At 36.6% G+C, this 17,510-nt stretch overlaps 1 protein-coding gene across 1 annotated transcript in view; it reads right to left on the bottom strand.

The window, feature by feature from the left end:
- The window catches only part of RGS20 (regulator of G protein signaling 20), a 155,586-nt gene that overhangs the window by 20,825 nt on the left and 117,251 nt on the right, over positions 1–17,510 (bottom strand). The window contains 1 exon segment of the mRNA XM_036264117.1: positions 9,519–9,602. Coding sequence (XP_036120010.1) covers positions 9,519–9,602 — 84 coding nt within the window.

The following is a 17,510-nucleotide window of genomic DNA, read 5'->3' as shown; positions in this document are numbered from 1 at the left end:
GGGAGCCACAAAGAGCAGAATACAAACACCTACAGGAAAAATTTGGCAGGCTCCAAAGCCCACTGTGATAGCCCAAAATGATAAAACACAGAAACAAAAGCCAAATGAAAGAACAAGAGGCCTCTACCGAAGATGAGATAAATGAGGTGAAGTTAAGCAAGTTAACAGAACTAGAATTCAGAGCCATAATCTTGAGGAAACTCAACAGCATGTATAAGGACATGAGCACCATGAGTAAAGACATAGAAATGTTGAAAATCAACCAACTGGAACTTTAAAACCACCAAGAAGAAATGAAGAATGACATATCAGATCTAAGAAACACATTGGAAGGTCTAAATACCAGAGTAGAGGAAGATGAGGACTGGATGAGTGAATTAGAAGATAGGGTAGAAAACAATCAACCAGAAAACCAAAAGGAAAAAACAATTAAAAAAACAGGAAGACAGCTCAAGCGAACTGTGGGACAACTGGAAATGTAATAACATTCGCATCATAGGGGTCCCCGAAGAAGAAAATGAACAAGGGTTAGAGAACATATTTGTAGAAATAGTGACAGAAAACTTCCCTAATTTGGTGAGGTAAGAAGGCATTCAAGTTCAAGAAGCACAGAGAGGCCCAAGTAAAAAGAACCCAAACAGCCCACACAAAGACACATAGTCATTAAAATGCCAAAAATTAAAGACAAAGATGTGGGAGACTATTTGCATGGCAACCATTTTGTTATAATCTGCTCTGCCATCTCCTGCCCCAAGGCAGGATACCTCTGTATACAATGTTTCTGCATTCCTTTAAGTAACCATTTACTCAGCCAGTTATGCTCTGTTTATCTTTTGTTCCACCCGGGATATTTACTTGATATTTACCTGAAATTGCTTCGGGGTGGTTACTACAAACTTATCGCTTGGCAACAAATGTTCTTGTTTTTCTGCTTCTTGCCCTATATATAGTGTGGATCTCCCCAGAATAAAAGAGACTTGATCAGAGCCCTGTCTTGTCTCCATTTCTTGTGTCTCTTGTCCCTCCTCATCCTCAATCCCCCTCTAGAGTCCTCGTTGCTCGACCTGCAGGACGGGTCACAAAGAGAGAATCCTAAAAGCATCAAGAGATAAGCAACAGGTTAACTACAAAGGAAACCCCATAAGGCTCTCAGCTGACTTCTCAACAGAAACACTACAGGCCAGAAGGGAATGGCATGAGGTAATCAAGGTCATGAAAAACAAGAATGTGAATCCAAGACTACTCTACCCAGCAAGGCTATTATTCAAAATAGAAGGTTAAATAAAGAACTTCCCAGACAAAAAGTGGCTAAGGGAATACATTAGCACCAAACCAGCACTAAAAAGAATATTAAAAGGACTGCTGCAATTAGCAGGGGAAATAGGAAGAAAAATAGAACTACATTAAACAAAAATGGCAATGAATAAATATCAAAAATTACCTTAAAAGTAAATGGATTGAATGCTTTGATACAAAGACACAGAGTAGCTGAATGGATAAGAAAGCATGACCCATCTATATGTTGTTTACAAGAGTCCCACTTCACAACAAAAAACTCACATAGGTTGAAAGTGAAGGGATGGAAAAAAACCTTTCAAGCAAATGGAAAGGGAAAAAAAGCTGGGGTAGCAAAACTCATATCTGATAAAATAGATTTCAAAATGAAGACCATAACTAGAGACAAAGAAGGCCACTACATAATATTGAAAGGATCTATCCAACAGGAAGATATAATCTTGATAAACATATATGCACCCAACATAGGAGCACCAAAATATATTAAAAATCTTCTGGAGGAATAGCAAGGAGGATCAACAGCAATACAATCATAGCAGGGGACTTCAACACCTCGTTGACACCTCTGGATAGATCCTCTAGACAAAAAATTAGCAAGAAAACAGAGACTCTAAATGAAGCACTAGACCAAATGGATTTCATAGATATCTACAGAGAATCACATCCCCAAAACTACAGAATACACATTCTTCTCAAGTGCACATGGGACATTCTCAAAGAGAGACATCATGATAAGACACAAACTAAATCTCTACAACTTCAAGAAGATTGAAATCATATCAAGCATCTTCTCAGATCACAATAGCATGAAACTAGAAATCAAGTGCAACAACAACATGTAAAGACATTTCAACACATAGAGGCTAAATAGCATGTTATTAAACAATGAATGGGTTACCGAGGAGATCAAGGAAGAAATTAAAAACTTCCTGGAAAACAATGAAAATGAACACACAACAACACAAAATCTATGGGATGCAGCGAAAGCAGTTCTGAGAGGGAAGTTCATAGCACTACCGGCCTACCTCAAGAAACAAGAAAAATTTCTAATTGACTGTCTGACACAACTTAAAGAATTAGAGAGCAGACAAAAGAAAATCCCAGAGCAAGTAGAAGGAAGGAAATAGTAAAGATCAGAGCAGAAATAAATGACATAGAGACCAAAAAAACAATTCAAAGGATCAATGAAACAAAGAGCTGGTTTTTCAAAAAGATAAACAAGATTGATGGACCCTTAGCTAGTAAACTCATCAAGAAACAAAGAGAGAGAACCCAAATACACAAAATCAGAAATGAAAGAGGAGAAGTAACAACCGACACCACAGAAATACAAAAGATCGTTAACAGCTACTATGAACAATTATATGGCAACAAATTCGACAATCTAAGCAAAATGGACAAATTTCTAGAAACACACAGTCTCCCAAAACTGGACTGGGAAGAGATAGACAACTTTAACAGACCAATAACAACTAAGAAAATTGAAGATGTAATCAAGACTCTCCCAGCAAACAAAAGCGAGGCCCAGATGGCTTCACGGGGGAGTTTTACCGAACATTCAAAAAAGAACTATCACCCATTCTCCACAAGCTATTTCAAAAAATGTAAGAAGAAGGAAGACTTCCAAACATGTTCTATGAGGCCAGAATAATTCTAATTCCAAAACCAGAAAAAGACACTACAAAGAAAGAAAACTCCAGGCCAATATCCCTGATGAACATAGACGCCAAAATCCTGAACAAAATACTAGCAAATCGAATCCAGCAATACATCAAAAAAATTATTCACCATGACCAAGTGGGATTCATCCCAGGGATGCAAGGCTGGTACAATATTTGCAAATCAATAAATGTGATACAACACATAAACAAAATGAAGAATAAAAACCACATGATCATATCAATAGATGCTGAAAAAGCTTTCGACAAAATCCAGCATCCATTTCTGATAAAAACGCTCAGCAATGTGGGAATAGAAGGATCATATCTTGACATAATAAAGGCCATATATGAAAGACATACAGCCAACATCATACTCAATGGGCAAAAACTAAAAGCATTTCACTTAAGAACAGGAACAAGACAAGGATGCCCACTTTCGGTACTCTTATTTAACATAGTACTGGAAGGCTTAGCCACCTAAATCAGACAAGAAGAAAAAATAAAAAGGATCCAAATTGGAAAGGAGAAAGTGAAACTGTCATTATTCACAGATGACATGATACTATACATAGAAAACCCCAAAGACTCCATTAAATATCTACTAGACTTAATAAATGAATTTGGAAAAGTAGCAGGATACAAAATTAACGTCAAGAAATCGATGGCATTCTTATACACCAATTATGAACTCACAGAAAGAGAAACTAAGAAAACAACCCCATTTACCATTGCAGCAAAAAAATTAAGATACCTAGGAATAAACTTAACCAAAGAAATAAAGGACCTATTTGCAGAAAACTATAGGTCATTGAAAAAAGAAATAGAGGAAGATAAGAAAAAAGTGGAAGCACATACCTTGTTCATGGATTGGAAGAATTAACATCATTAAAATATCCATACTAACCAAAGCAATCTATAGATTCAATGCAATTCCCATCAAAATACCAATGACATATTTCACAGAACTAGAACAAATACTTCAAAAGTTTATATAGAACCAAAAAAGACCCTGAATAGCCACAGCAATCTTGAAAAAGAAGAACAAAGTTGGAGGGATCACATTACCAGATTATAGGTTACAGTACAAAGCCACTGTAATCAAAACAGCCTGGTACTGGCACAAGAACAGGCATATAGACCAGTAGAACAGAACAGAAAACCCAGAAATGGACCCAAGACAATATGCTCAATTAATATTTGACAAAGGTGGCAAGAGCATACAGTGGAGTAAAAACAGCCTCTTTAATAAATGGTATTGGGAAAATTGGACAGCTACATGCAAAAAAATGAAACTAGACCATCAACTTACACCATACACAAGAATAAATTCAAAAGGGATAAAAGACTTAAATGTGACTCATGAAACCATAAAAATCCTAGAAGAAACTGTAGGCAACAAAATTTCAGACATCATTTGCAGCCGAATTTTCACTGATACATCTCCTAAGGCAACAGAAATAAAGGAGAAAATGAACACATGGGACTACATCAAACTCAAAAGCTTCTGCACTGCAAAAGATACAATTATCAAAATGGAAAGGCAACCCACTGTATGGGAGAGGGATGCAAATTAAAACAACAGTGAGGTATCACTTCACACCTGTCAGAATAGCCGTCATCAACAAATCATCAAACAACAAGTGTTGGCAAGGTTGTGGAGAAAAGGGGACTCTAGTACACTGCTGGTGGGAATGCAGACTGGTGCAGCCACTATGAAAATAATATGGCGTTACCTCAATAAATTAAAAATTGAACTTCCATTTGACCCAGTGATCCCACTTCTAGGAATATACCCTAAGAAGCATGAAACACCAATCAGAAAAAAATATATGTACCCCCATGTTCGTAGCAGCACTATTTACAATAGCTAAGATCTGGAAACAGCCCAAATGTCCATCAGTACACGAATGGATATAAAAGCTGTGGTACATATACACAATGGAGTACTATGCAGCTGTAAGAAAGAAAGATCTCTTATCCTTTGAGATGACATGGATGGACCTGGAAAGTATCATCCTAAGTGAAACAAGCCAAACAGAGAAAGACAAGTTTCATATGATCTCACTTATTTGTGGAATATAATGAACATAATAGTCTGAGGAATGGGGTAGTCCCAGAGACGTGGAAGTGGGTACAAACTGACAATCCCCAGAAGAGGGGGTGGCGGGAGAGATAAACCACAGAACTTACATACATGTATGCATGAACAATGGACATGGACAACAAAGCTGGGGACAGGGCGGGGAGGGAGAAAAAGGGGGGAACTAATGGGGGGAAAAAGGAGAAACATCTGTAACAAAAATAAATTAATTAATTAAAAAAAAAGAATCCCACTTTGCGGAAATTGATTGATCACGGTACAGTTTGGAACTGATTAACTGCGATAAACGAGGGCTGACTGTATGCTGTGTTCCTGCAATATGAAAATTCAAAAGCTATCTATTTACTCCTATCAATTTAAGAAATATATATTAAAGAATGATTTTGAAAATCTTAAAAGTTTTCAAAAGTGGTAGCATATAATTTCCATAGTACTTAAGAACCTATAAGCAAAGAAAGTACAGTTCACATAGCAAAAAATAAAAAAATTTAAAAAATATAAAAAAATAAAAAAGAATTAAGTAGATAATTAGGTATTACAAGCAGTTTCAGAGAATATGTAAATATCAAAATAACCGACTTAACATAATTGGATTATAATTCTCTATTTATATTTTTGGAAACATACAAAATATTACCAAAAATTAAAAACAAATACACAGGCAAATATATAGGAGGCTCATGTAAATGAGAATAATATTAATAACTGAGTAGAAATGGAAGCAAAAGGAACTAAACTGGATAAAAAGTTGTTTTAGGGCTGAACTCAAGATGGCCGGTAGGTAAACGTGGTCTCACCTCCTCCCATAACCACATCAAAATTACAACTAAACTGCAACACAACCATCCTTCAGAACCACCTGACATTGAGCTGAATGGAAGTCCCACAACTACAAAATTAAAGAAGCCACATAGAGACTGGCAGGAGGGTGGAGGCGGACAGGCTGGTCCCACACCCATGTGTGGTGGATAAAAATCAGGACACCTCAGCTGGGAAGGTCCTCCCTGAGGAGTGAGGAGTCCCCATCCCACACCAGGTGCCCAGATCAGTGTTCCAGTGCCAGGAAGAGAAGTCCCTATAACTTCTGGCTATTTAACCAGCAGTAACTGAAGCCGAGGAAGGCTGAGGCTGCTGAGGACCCAGGCAGCTCCTCTTAAAGGGTCTGAGATTGAATATAGTCTGACTGGCTCCCTCCAGGCTCTACTGCAGGAGAGGCAGCTTGAAAGGCATGAGAGACACACAAGGATAAACTCGATGTTTGGCCATCGGGGTGAGAGCTGGAGAGGCAGCTTTCTCCCGGACGGACATCCTGGTGGAGGCTGTTGTTCCTTGGGTGAGCCCTACTGTAGGGCGGCAGATGGGCACCATATCTGGGACTCCAGCAACCTGGCTTCAACTGTTTGCCCTGCTTTGGTGATTCCCTGAGGCCCTGCTCCACCAAATTTTCAGGCTCACCCAACCTGTTTCCAGTGGCTTTACCACAGGAAAGGCCTGTTTGGGCTCATGCTTCTGATTTTCCTAAAATCTCTCAAACAAGCAGCATCTGGTGTTAGTGAGCCCCATACCTCTCGCTAAGTGTCCCCAGGCCTAGCACTGACAGGAGCTGGCTGTCGTTCACTGTTTGGCCTTGCCTGGGCACCTCCAAGCCCAGCACAAGAAGCAGCCCTCTGCGTATAGCTTTGTAGCTTATGCCTGTCCCCTGGGTAGAACACAGGCTGTGACTGACCTTGGCCTGCACCTGCCAGAAGGTCCCAGAGGTGGCATAGCCAGTGGACACCTTCAGACCACGTCAAAGCCCCACCTCCACAAGTGACACACTTAAGAGGTGAACTCAGTCTGTACCAGAGCCCTGCTGAAGTAAGCCTTGCTCTGTGTGGTGGGCCTCTGCACAGCTGGTCCTCCAAGGTGGTCACAGGTTGGTGGTTAGTGGGCACAGCTAATCCTTGGAGCTGATCAGTCTGACTAAATCCCTCCCATTGACAGCCAATAGCAATCAGGACTCAGTTACAATAGAAGAGTGTACAGTCCACATAGGGATGCACCTTGAGTGCTCAGCTTGGGTGATCAGGAAGGCTTTGCCACTGGACCCTAAGGTAGGCTGTCCTAATAAGTCCAGGAGATGTAGCAGCTCTACCTAATACATAGAAACGAACACAGGGAGGCTGCAAAAAAATGAGGAGACAAAGAAATATACCAACTAAAAGGACAGAACAAAACTCCAGGAAAAGAATGAAAATAAATAGAGATAAGCAATCTAACAGATGCAGAGTTCAAAATACTGGTTATAAGGATGCTCAGTGAGCTTAGCAAGGGCCTCAAGAACAGAAAAAAGGACCAGTCAGAAATGAAGGAAGCACAGCCAGAAGTAGAGGAAGCACTAACTGAAGTAAAGAATAATTTATAGGTAATCAATAGTAGAGGCAGTGAAGCAGAGAAGCAAACCATTGATTTGGAAAAAATAAAAATGAGGATAGTGTAAGGAGCCTCTGGGACAGTTTTAAGCATACCAACATTCACATCATGTGGGTGCTGAAAGGAGAAGAGAGAGAGCAAGAAATTGAAAACCTATTTGAAAACAAAAAGACAGAAAAATTTACTAACTTGGTGAAGAAAACAGACATACAAGTCCAGGAAGCACAGACAGTCCCAAACAAGATGAACCCAAAGAGGTCCACACTAAGACACATCATAATTAAAATGCAAAAGGTTAAAGACAATCTTAAAAGCAGCAAGAGAAAGGCAGTCAGTTACCTACAAGGGAGTTCCCGTAAGACTGTCAGCTGATTTCTCAAGAGAAACTTTGAAGGTCAGAAGGGAGTGGCAAGAAATATTCAGAGTGATGAAAAGCAAGGACCTACAACCAAGATTATTCTATTTTGCAAAGCTATCATGTAGAATCGAAGGACATATAAAGAGCTTCCCAGACAAGAAAAAGCTAAAGGAGTTCATCACCACCAAACCAGTATTATATAAAATGTTGAAGCATTTTCTTGAAGAAGATCAAAAAAATGAAAAATAAAATGGCAATAAATACATATCTATCAACAATTGAATCTACAAACAAAATTAACAAGCAGAACAGAAACAGAGATGTAGTTACAGAGAACTTTATGTTGGTTGCCAGATGGGAGAGGGGTTTCGGGGGATGGATGAAAAAGATGAAGGCATTAAGAAGTACAAATTAATTGTTAGACTGAAGAACCACAGAGGGGGGTGGGGTGGGAAGAGATGAAGCAAAAAAGTTATATGTATATATGCATAACCAACGAACACAATAGTGTGAGGAAGCAGGAGCAGGGTGGGAGTGGGAAGGATGAGGTCAAATGGGGAAAAAAAGAGGGGATATCTGTAATAATTTCAACAGTAAGGATAAATTTTTTAAAAGGGTCATTTTATATTATTGGATAGGATTGAGAACTAATAATTGCCAACATGGATTAAATGCTTGCCTTATGCCAGGTTCTGTTCTCTGTACTTTACTGGTCCTATTTAACACTCACAACAGCCCTTCTTTGGTTTAGCAACAACCAACTATTACCATCCCCATTTTATATATAAGGAAACTGAGGCATGATATGGCTGCTAAGTAAAGTGCCCAAGGTTCTAAGGTCCTACTGGCAGGATGGGTACAGCCAGAACTAGATTTAGGCATTGTGGTTTCAGATGTAACAACCTCAAAGCTTTGGTATAAAATACATTATACTGGAATATATAAGATGAAAGGCTGCTTTTGAGAAACTCATAAGTTGTGGAAGATTTTAATGTGCTTCCCAGACTTTGAAAAATCTGGGTAAGAATAAATAAGATAAAGAATAAAGAAAAATATTTAATCAACATTTTAGGCTACTGCCTTTTCTTCTCTCAAAAATAAACAACTTCATACAAGACCAATTTGAACAGTGCTTTTAGGATATTTGTTTTGTATTTGCAATTATATAGCCATAATACCAAGAAAAGGTATAAGAATATAAAGGTGAAAGTAAATCATTGATAATACAGGTGAGAAAAGAGACAATTTTAAAATTTGGCATTACGGAAAGTAATGTATGTGCATTTACTTAAATTTAAAAAATAGTACATTAATGGAAGTATAAGTTAATATGTAAGAAGTAAAAGGACTTTTAAAACTTTCCTAAAAACCAAATGTGTATGTTTCATTATAGTCTTTTATTTTAAAAGTATATTACATAAAAATAAAATAATACTATGTTTTGTCAAAAAGCATCAATTTATATTTGAGATTAGCAGGCATTAGATTAATGATGAAACTGATTTTTCTTCTTGTCACACAATAAATTAAAAGAAATTCTGCAGTGAAAATGTGATACTGCATTATAATTTGATATTACTAAATTGCAGTTACAGAAACTATGTTTTCACTGAAACATATAGTGCAAAAAAATTAATAAATAAGGTAGGCATTTCTGTTAACTTAGTGAGCTAAACAAATGAGATTTTACCTTTCCTCACAGGTTGGAAGGTCATCTCTTCTGAGTTCATGGGAAGCCCTCCTGGGTCTCTGTTCTTGGTTTCTAACCGTGAGACTGCACAAAACAAGACATTAACATGTCAGTTGAGATCATTCTGTATCAAAGAAAGATTTTTAACAAATATTCTAAAGAGAACTCCAGATTACTAAGCAGAACTTCCTTTTCTTCAAAAAAAGTAACCCCAACTGGTTTTCTTAAGAAAACCGAAAGTATGACAACAAAGTATTAACAAAATAAATTATATTTATAATACTGTGGTCTGCACTAATTAAGGGAGAGTTTACATTTAGAATAATATTCATTTGCATAAAGACATGTGCATTAGAAAGCAGAAAAAAACTAAGGTCATCAGGAATGTTTTGTGTTTTCACTTTATTTTTCAAATATTTTTATTTATTTCATTTCTTGCACCTTGAAAACAAGTACATATTCTCCAGACTTTGCAGTCAAAATGGAGGTTTTATGTATTTATAGGCACACATACAAAAGTATCAGAAAGAACCAGGAAAGTGTGCAATCAAAATCTGTTGTATGGTTCAAGAGACTTTGTTTCCTTATATACATTTTGTACATTGTAAATTTATTCCAGGTATTTTTGTTGTTATTATGATATTTTTACTTCCATCTTATCTAACTAGTTACTATTTGTACATATGAAGGCTATTATTTTATTAATAGCTTTATTGAACTATCATTTATATATCATAAAGTTACAGGTTTAAAGTATGCAATTACACTGTTTTTAGCATAATCAACTATCACTAATATCTAATCTCAGAACATTTCCATCACTCTAAAATGAAGCCCAGCCAGCCCTGGCTGGTGTGGCTCAGTGGGTTGGAGCAATATCTCAGGCACTGAAGAGTCGAGAGTTTGATTCCTGGTGAAGGCACATACCCAAGTTGTGGGTTCAATCCCCATTGGGGGAGTGTACCAGTGGCCAATTGATGTTTCTCTCTCACATTAATGTTTCTCTCTCTTTTTCTTCCTCCTTCTCTCTCTCAAATCAATAAAAACATATCTTTGAGTGAAGATTAAAAAACAAAAACAAGCCCTGGCCGGTTTGGCTCAGCGGTTGGAGTGTCCGCCTGAGGTCCGGAGAGACCCGGGTTCAGTTCCCACTAGGGGCATGTACTTCGGTTGCAGTTTGTCCCTGGACCTGGTTGGTCGTGCGGGTGGCAGCCACTCGATGTGTCCCTTTCACATGGATGTTCCCCTCTCTCTCTCTCTTCCTCTCTCTCCCTCCCACTCTATCTGTAGGAAAAACGGAAAAATGTCCTCGGGTGAGGATAAAACAAACAAACAAAAAACAAACAAGAAAACAAAAACAAAAACAAAAGAAGCCCAGGTCTGTTTGCAGTCATCCCTCAATACCACTTATATCCCCCTTCACCAGCCCTAGGCAAATTTACTTTCTGTCTCTACAAATTTTCCCATTCTGAATTCTGATCTTTTGTGGCTGGATTCTTTTACTTGGCATGATGTTTTCTAGGCTCGCTCATGTTGTGGCATGTGTCCGTACTCTATTCCTTTTTACTGGTTAATATGACACTATACGGATACACCTCATTTTGTTATCCATTCATCAGTTGATGCACATTTAGGTTGTTAGCATTTTTGGCTATTTATAATAAAATAATTTGTCTATGGACAGTAATGTACAAGTTTTTGTGTGGATGTCTGATTTTTTCCCTTACTTTTTATTGAACTTATTGAGGTGACATTGGTTAATAAAATTATATAGGTTTCAGGTAAACAATTCTATAACACATTATTGCATATTGTATTGTGTGTTCACCACCCCCAGTCAAGTCTCCTTTGATTACCATTTATCTCCCCTTTACCCTCTTCTACCACTCCCAACCCTCTTACCTCTGGTAATCAATGTGCGGTTACCTATCTAGGAGGGTTTTTTTTTCTTCTTAATCCTTTCACCTTCACTCATCCTGGTAACCCCCACCCCTCTGATAGCAGTCTATTCTCTATCTAAGAGTCTGTTTCCACTTTGTTAGTTTATTTTGTTCCCCAGATCCCACATATGAGTGAAATCATATTGTATTTATTTTTCTCTGACTTGCTTATTTCACTTAGCATAATGCTCTCCAGGTCCAACCAGACTGTCCCAAAGGGTAAGATTACCATCTTTTTTTTAATGTCTGAGTAGTATTCCATTATGTTAATGTACCACAGCTTTTTTATCCTGTCAACCACTGATAAACACTTGGGCTGCTGCCAAATCTTGGCTATTGTAAATAATGCAGCAATGTGTTTTGGGTTTCTTTGGAAAAATATGCAGAAGTGATATTGCTAGGACATAAGGCAGTTCCATTTTAAATTAAAAAATGTTTTTATTGTTGAGAGTATTACACATGTCTCCCCCTTTTTCCCTTCCTTAACCCCCTCCACTTGACTCTATCTTTGTTCTTCTTTCTCAAAATTGCTGTGGCTATTTGGGATCTTTTTTGTTCATATCAAATTTTGGAGTATTTGTTCTAGATCTGTGATAAATGCTGTTGGCATTTTAATAGGATTGCATTGAATCTGTAGATTTCTTTGGGTATCACAAACATTCTAATAATGCTGATTTTTCCAATCCATGAACATGGTATATGCTTCCACTTTTTTATATCTTCCTTTATTTCTTTTTTCAATGTTCCTGTATTCTGTGTCCCTGTTTTTTGCATCCTTGGTTAAGTTTATTCCTAGGTAAGTTTATTCCTAGGTATCTTACCTTTTTTTGTTGCAATGATAAATGAGATTTTTTTTTAGTTTCTCTTTCTGAGAGTTAATTATCATTTTAAATTTTTTGAGGTAACTCCATACTGATTTCCACCGTGACTGCACAAATCTGCATTTTTGCACCAACAATGCACAAGGGTTCCCTGTTCTCAACACCCTCACCAACACTTGTTGATTCTTTGAAGATAGCTATTCTGACAGCTGTGACGTGACATCTCATTGTGGTTTTCATTTGCATTTCTCTGATGATTAGTGATGTTGAGCATCTTTTTATAGTCTATTGGTCATCTGTATGCCCTCTTTGGAGAAGTGTCTGTTCAGGTGTTATGTCCTCTTTTAAATTAGATTTTTTTTTTTTTTTTGGTGTTGAGTTTCATAAGTTCTTTATAAATTTTGGATATTATCCCCTTATCTTATGAATGATTGGTGAATTTGTTCTTCCATTCAGTGGATTTTCTTTGAATTTTGTTGATGGTTTCCTTTGCTGTGTAAAATCTTTTTAGTTTGATGTGGTCCCAATAGTTTATTTTTTCTTTTCCCTTGCCCAAGGCAATATATCATAAAAAATACTGCTAAGAGAAATATCTGAGATTTTACTGCCTATGTTGTCTTCTAGGATTATTATGGCTTTGCATCTAATTTACATATTTAATCCATTTTGAGTTTATTCTTGTGTATGGTGTAAGAAGGTGGTCTACTCTCATTTTTTTGCATGTGTTTGTCTAATTTTCCAAAGCCATTTATTGAATAGACTATCTTTACCCCATTGTACATTTTTGCCTCCTTTATCAAATATTAATTGGCCCAAAAAGCCTGGTTTTTTTTTTTTTTCCTGAGCTCTCTTTTCTGTTCCATTGATATTTTGTCTGTTTTTATGCCAGTATCATGCTGTTTTGATATTAGGTAACATCATTCCTCCAACATGTTCTTCAATCTCAAGATTCCTGTAGTTATTGGGGTCTTTTGTGGTTTAACACATTTGTGGAATATTTGTCCCAGTTCTGTGAAATACTCAGTTGGTATCTTGATAGGAATTGTATTGGATCTATAAATTTCTTTGTGTAGTATGGACATTTTAATTATATTAATTCTTCCTGTCCATGAACACAGTGTGTACTTTCACTTATTTTAATCTTCTTCAATTTCTTTCTTTAGTGTCTTATAATTTTCCAAGTACTATTCTTTTACATTCTTGGTTCAATTGGTTCCTAGGCATTTTACTTTTTTTGAAGTGATTGTATTATAATTGCTGTTGTAGTTTTTATTTCTGATAGTTGATTTTTAGTGTATAAAAATGCAACTGATATTTGGATATTTATTTTGTACTTTCCAGCATTAATTTATCAGTTCTAGTAGTTTTTTTGGTGGAATCTTTAGTGTTCTCTGTATACAGTGTTATGCCATCTATAAATAATGACAGTTTTATTTCTTCCTTTTCTATTTGAATACCTTTGATTTCTTCTTGTATGATTGCTGTGGCTAGGACTTCCAGTACTATGTTGAATAAGAGTGGTGAAGATGAACATTCCTGTCTTGTTCCCAAAATTAAGAAAAATGCTTGTAGTTTTTGCCCATTGAGTATGATGTTGGCTATAGGTTTGTTTTATATAGGCTTAATTATACTGAGTTATGTATGTCTTTTCCCACTTTGTTGAGAGTTTTTATCATAAATAGATGCTGGATTTTATCAAATGTTCATCTATTGATATGATTATGTGGTTTTTATCCTTAATTTTCTTTATGTGGTGTATCACATTTATTGATTTGTAGATATAGTATCAAACATGTACCCCTGGAATAAATCCCACTTGATCCTGGTGTTGATCTTTCTAATGTATTGCTGGATCTGGTTTGCTAATATTTTGTTGAATATTTTAGCATCTGTGTTCATTAGGGATACTGGCCTATAATTTTCTTTCTTTGAAGTGTCTTTATCTAATTTTGGTATTAGGACAATGATGGCCTTGTAAAATGAGCTTGGGAGTCTCCCCTTTGCTTGAATTTTTTGGAATAGTTTGAGGACAGGCATTAGTTCTTTGAATATTTGGTAATATTCATTTGTGAAGCAATTAGGTCCAGGACTTGTGTTTGCTGGTAGTTTTTTTCACTTTTTTTATTACTACTTTAATTTCACTAGTTGTAATTGGTCTATTCAGATTCTCTGATTCTTTCTGATTTGGTTTAAAAAGATTGTATCTCTTTAGGAATTTATGCATTTCATCCAGATTGTTCAATTTGTTGCTGCATAGTTGCTCATAATATTTTCTTTTTTAAATCCTCACCGAAGAATATTTTTCCATTCATTTTTAGACAGAGAGGGAGGGAGGGAGGGAGGGAGGGAGGGAGGGAGAGAGGGAGAGAGGGAGAGAGAGAGAGAGAGAGAGAGAGAGAGAGAGACATCGATGTGAGAGAGACACATCGATTGGTTACCTCCCACATGACCCCAACCAGGGCTGGGAAATGAACTGCAACAGAGGTACGTATCCTTGACTGGAATTGAACCCGCGACTCTTTGGTCTACGGGCTGATGCTCTAACCATTGTGCCAAATAGGCCTGAACGTGTTCATAATATTTTACAATTTTTGGTATTTCTTTGGTGTCAGTTGCTACTTCTTTCTTTTCGAATTTTATTTAGTTGGGTCCTCTCTTTTTTCTTTGATGAGTCTCATTAAAATTTTTCAGTCTTGTTTATCTTTTCCAAGAACCAAGTCTTAATTTATTTCTGCTCTGATCTTCATTATTTCCTTTCTTCTACACATTCTGGGCATTGTTTGCTGTTCTCTTTCAAGTTCCCTTAAGTATAAGGTTAAATTGTTTATTTGAGCTTTTTCTTGTTTCTTTTTTTTTTTTTTTTATCCTCACCCGAGGACATTTTTGCATTTTTTTGGAGGGAGAGAGAGGAAGAGAGAGAGAGAGAAACATCGATGTGAAGGGACACATCGAGTGGCTGCCACCCGCACGACCAACCAGGGCCGGGGACAAACTGCAACCAAGGTACGTGCCCTTAGCGGGAACCGAACCCGGGTCTCTCTGGACCGCAGGCCGACGCTCTAACCGCTGAGCCAAACTGACCAGGGCTTTTTCTTGTTTCTTAAAATAGGCCTGTAATGCTTTAAGTTTTCTTCTTAGGACTGCTTTCACTGCATCCCATAGATTTTGGGTTGTTGCGTGTCGCTTTTCATTTGTTTCAAGGTATCTTTCGGTTTCTTCCTTGATCTCATTAACTCATTCATTGTTTAGTAACATGTTATTTAGCCTCCATATCTTTGTGTGTCTTTAAATCTATGTCATGTGATTGGTTTCTAGTTTCATAGCTTTATTGTCAGAGAAGATGCTTGATATTATTTCAATCTCTTAAATTTATTGAGACTTATTTTGTGTCCTAACATGTGGTCTATCCTAGAAAATGTTCCACGTGCCCTTAAAAAGAATGTATATTCTGTTGCATTAGTGTAAAATGCTCTAAGGATATCCATTAAATCCACCTGATCTAGAGTATCATTTAAGGCAATTGTTTCCTTCTTGATTTTCTGTCTGGAATATTTATCCACTGATGTCAAGGGGGTATTAAAATATCCTACTATGACTGTATTACTATCAGTCCCTCCCTTTATGTCCATCAAAATTTTCTTTATACATTTAGGTGCCCCTATGTCAGGTGCATAAATGTTTACAAAGGTTATATATATCCTCTTGTTGGATTGCTTCTTTTATTATTATGTAGTATCCTTCTTTGTTTCTTATTATAGTCTGTGTTTTAGAAATCCATTTTGTCAAATATAAATATTTCCACCCCAACTTTTTCCTTTTCTTTTGCATGAAATATTTTTTTTACATTTCTTTACTTTTAGCCTGTGTATATCTTTGTTCTGAGGTGGGTCTCGTGTAGATAATATATATAATTATTTTCTTTTTATAAAATTTGTTTTTAACCCTAAAGACCCCATCAAAAATCTACTAGAGTTAATAAATAAATTTGACAAAGTATCAGGATACAAAATTAACATCAAGAAATCAATGGCATTCTTATACACCAATGATGAACTCACAAAAAGAGAAACTAAAAAAAATAATCCCATCTACCACAATGGCAAAAAAACTAAGATACCTAGGAATAAACTTAACCAAAAAAGTAAAGAACCTCTTCACAGAAAACTACAATCATTGAAAAAAGAAACAGAGGAAGATGTTTAAAAAATAGAAGCACATACCTTGTTCATAAATTGGAAGATTTAACATCATGAAAATGTCTATACTACCCAAAGCAATCTATAGATTCAATGCAATCCCCATCAAATTACCAATGAGATATTTCACAGAACTAGAACAAACACTCCAAAAGTTTATACAGAACCAAAAAAGACCCCAAATAGCCACAACAATCTTGAGGGAAAAAAAGAACAAAGTAGGAGGGATCATATTACCAGATATCAGGTTATACTACAAAGTCTCTGTAATCAAAACAGCCTGGTAATGGCACAGGAACAAACAGATAAATCAGTGGAACAGAACAGAGAAACCAGAAATTGGCCCAAGACAATATGCTCAATTAATATTTTACAAGGTGGCAAGAGCATTCAGTGGAATCAAGATAGTCTCTTCAATAAATGGTGTTGGGAAAATTGGACAGCTACTTGCAAAAAAAAAATGAAGCTAGACCACAAACTTACACCATACACAAGAATAAACTCAAAATGGATAAAAGACTTAAATGTAACTCGTGAATCCATAAAAATTATAAAAGAAAATGTAGGCAACAAATTTAAGACATCATACACAGCAGAATTTTCACTGATACATCACCTAAGGCAACAGAAACAAAAGACAAAATGAACACATGGGACTACATCAAACTCAAAAGCTTCTGCACAGCAAAAGATACAATCATCAAAATGGAAAGTGTATGGGAGAGCATAATTGCCAATGATGCAGCAGATAAGGAATTAATTTCCAAAATATATAAAGTACTCATACAACTCAACAAAAGGAAGACAAAGAACCCAATTAAATTAAAAATGGGTAGAGGACCTAAATAGACACTTCTCCAAACAGGACATACAAATGGCCAAGAGACATATGAAGAAATGTTCAACATCACTAATCATCACAAAGATGCAAATTAAAACAACTATGAGGTATCACTTCACACCTGGCAGAATGGCCGCCATCAACAAATCATCAAACAACAAGTGTTGGCGAGGGTGTGGAGAAAAGGGAACTTT

The sequence above is a fragment of the Molossus molossus genome, unplaced genomic scaffold (genome assembly GCF_014108415.1).
Source record: "Molossus molossus isolate mMolMol1 unplaced genomic scaffold, mMolMol1.p scaffold_m16_p_16, whole genome shotgun sequence".
Lineage (NCBI taxonomy): Eukaryota > Metazoa > Chordata > Mammalia > Chiroptera > Molossidae > Molossus > Molossus molossus.
Note: the sequence above shows the minus strand (reverse complement) of the source record. Positions and strands in the feature narration are given on the sequence as shown.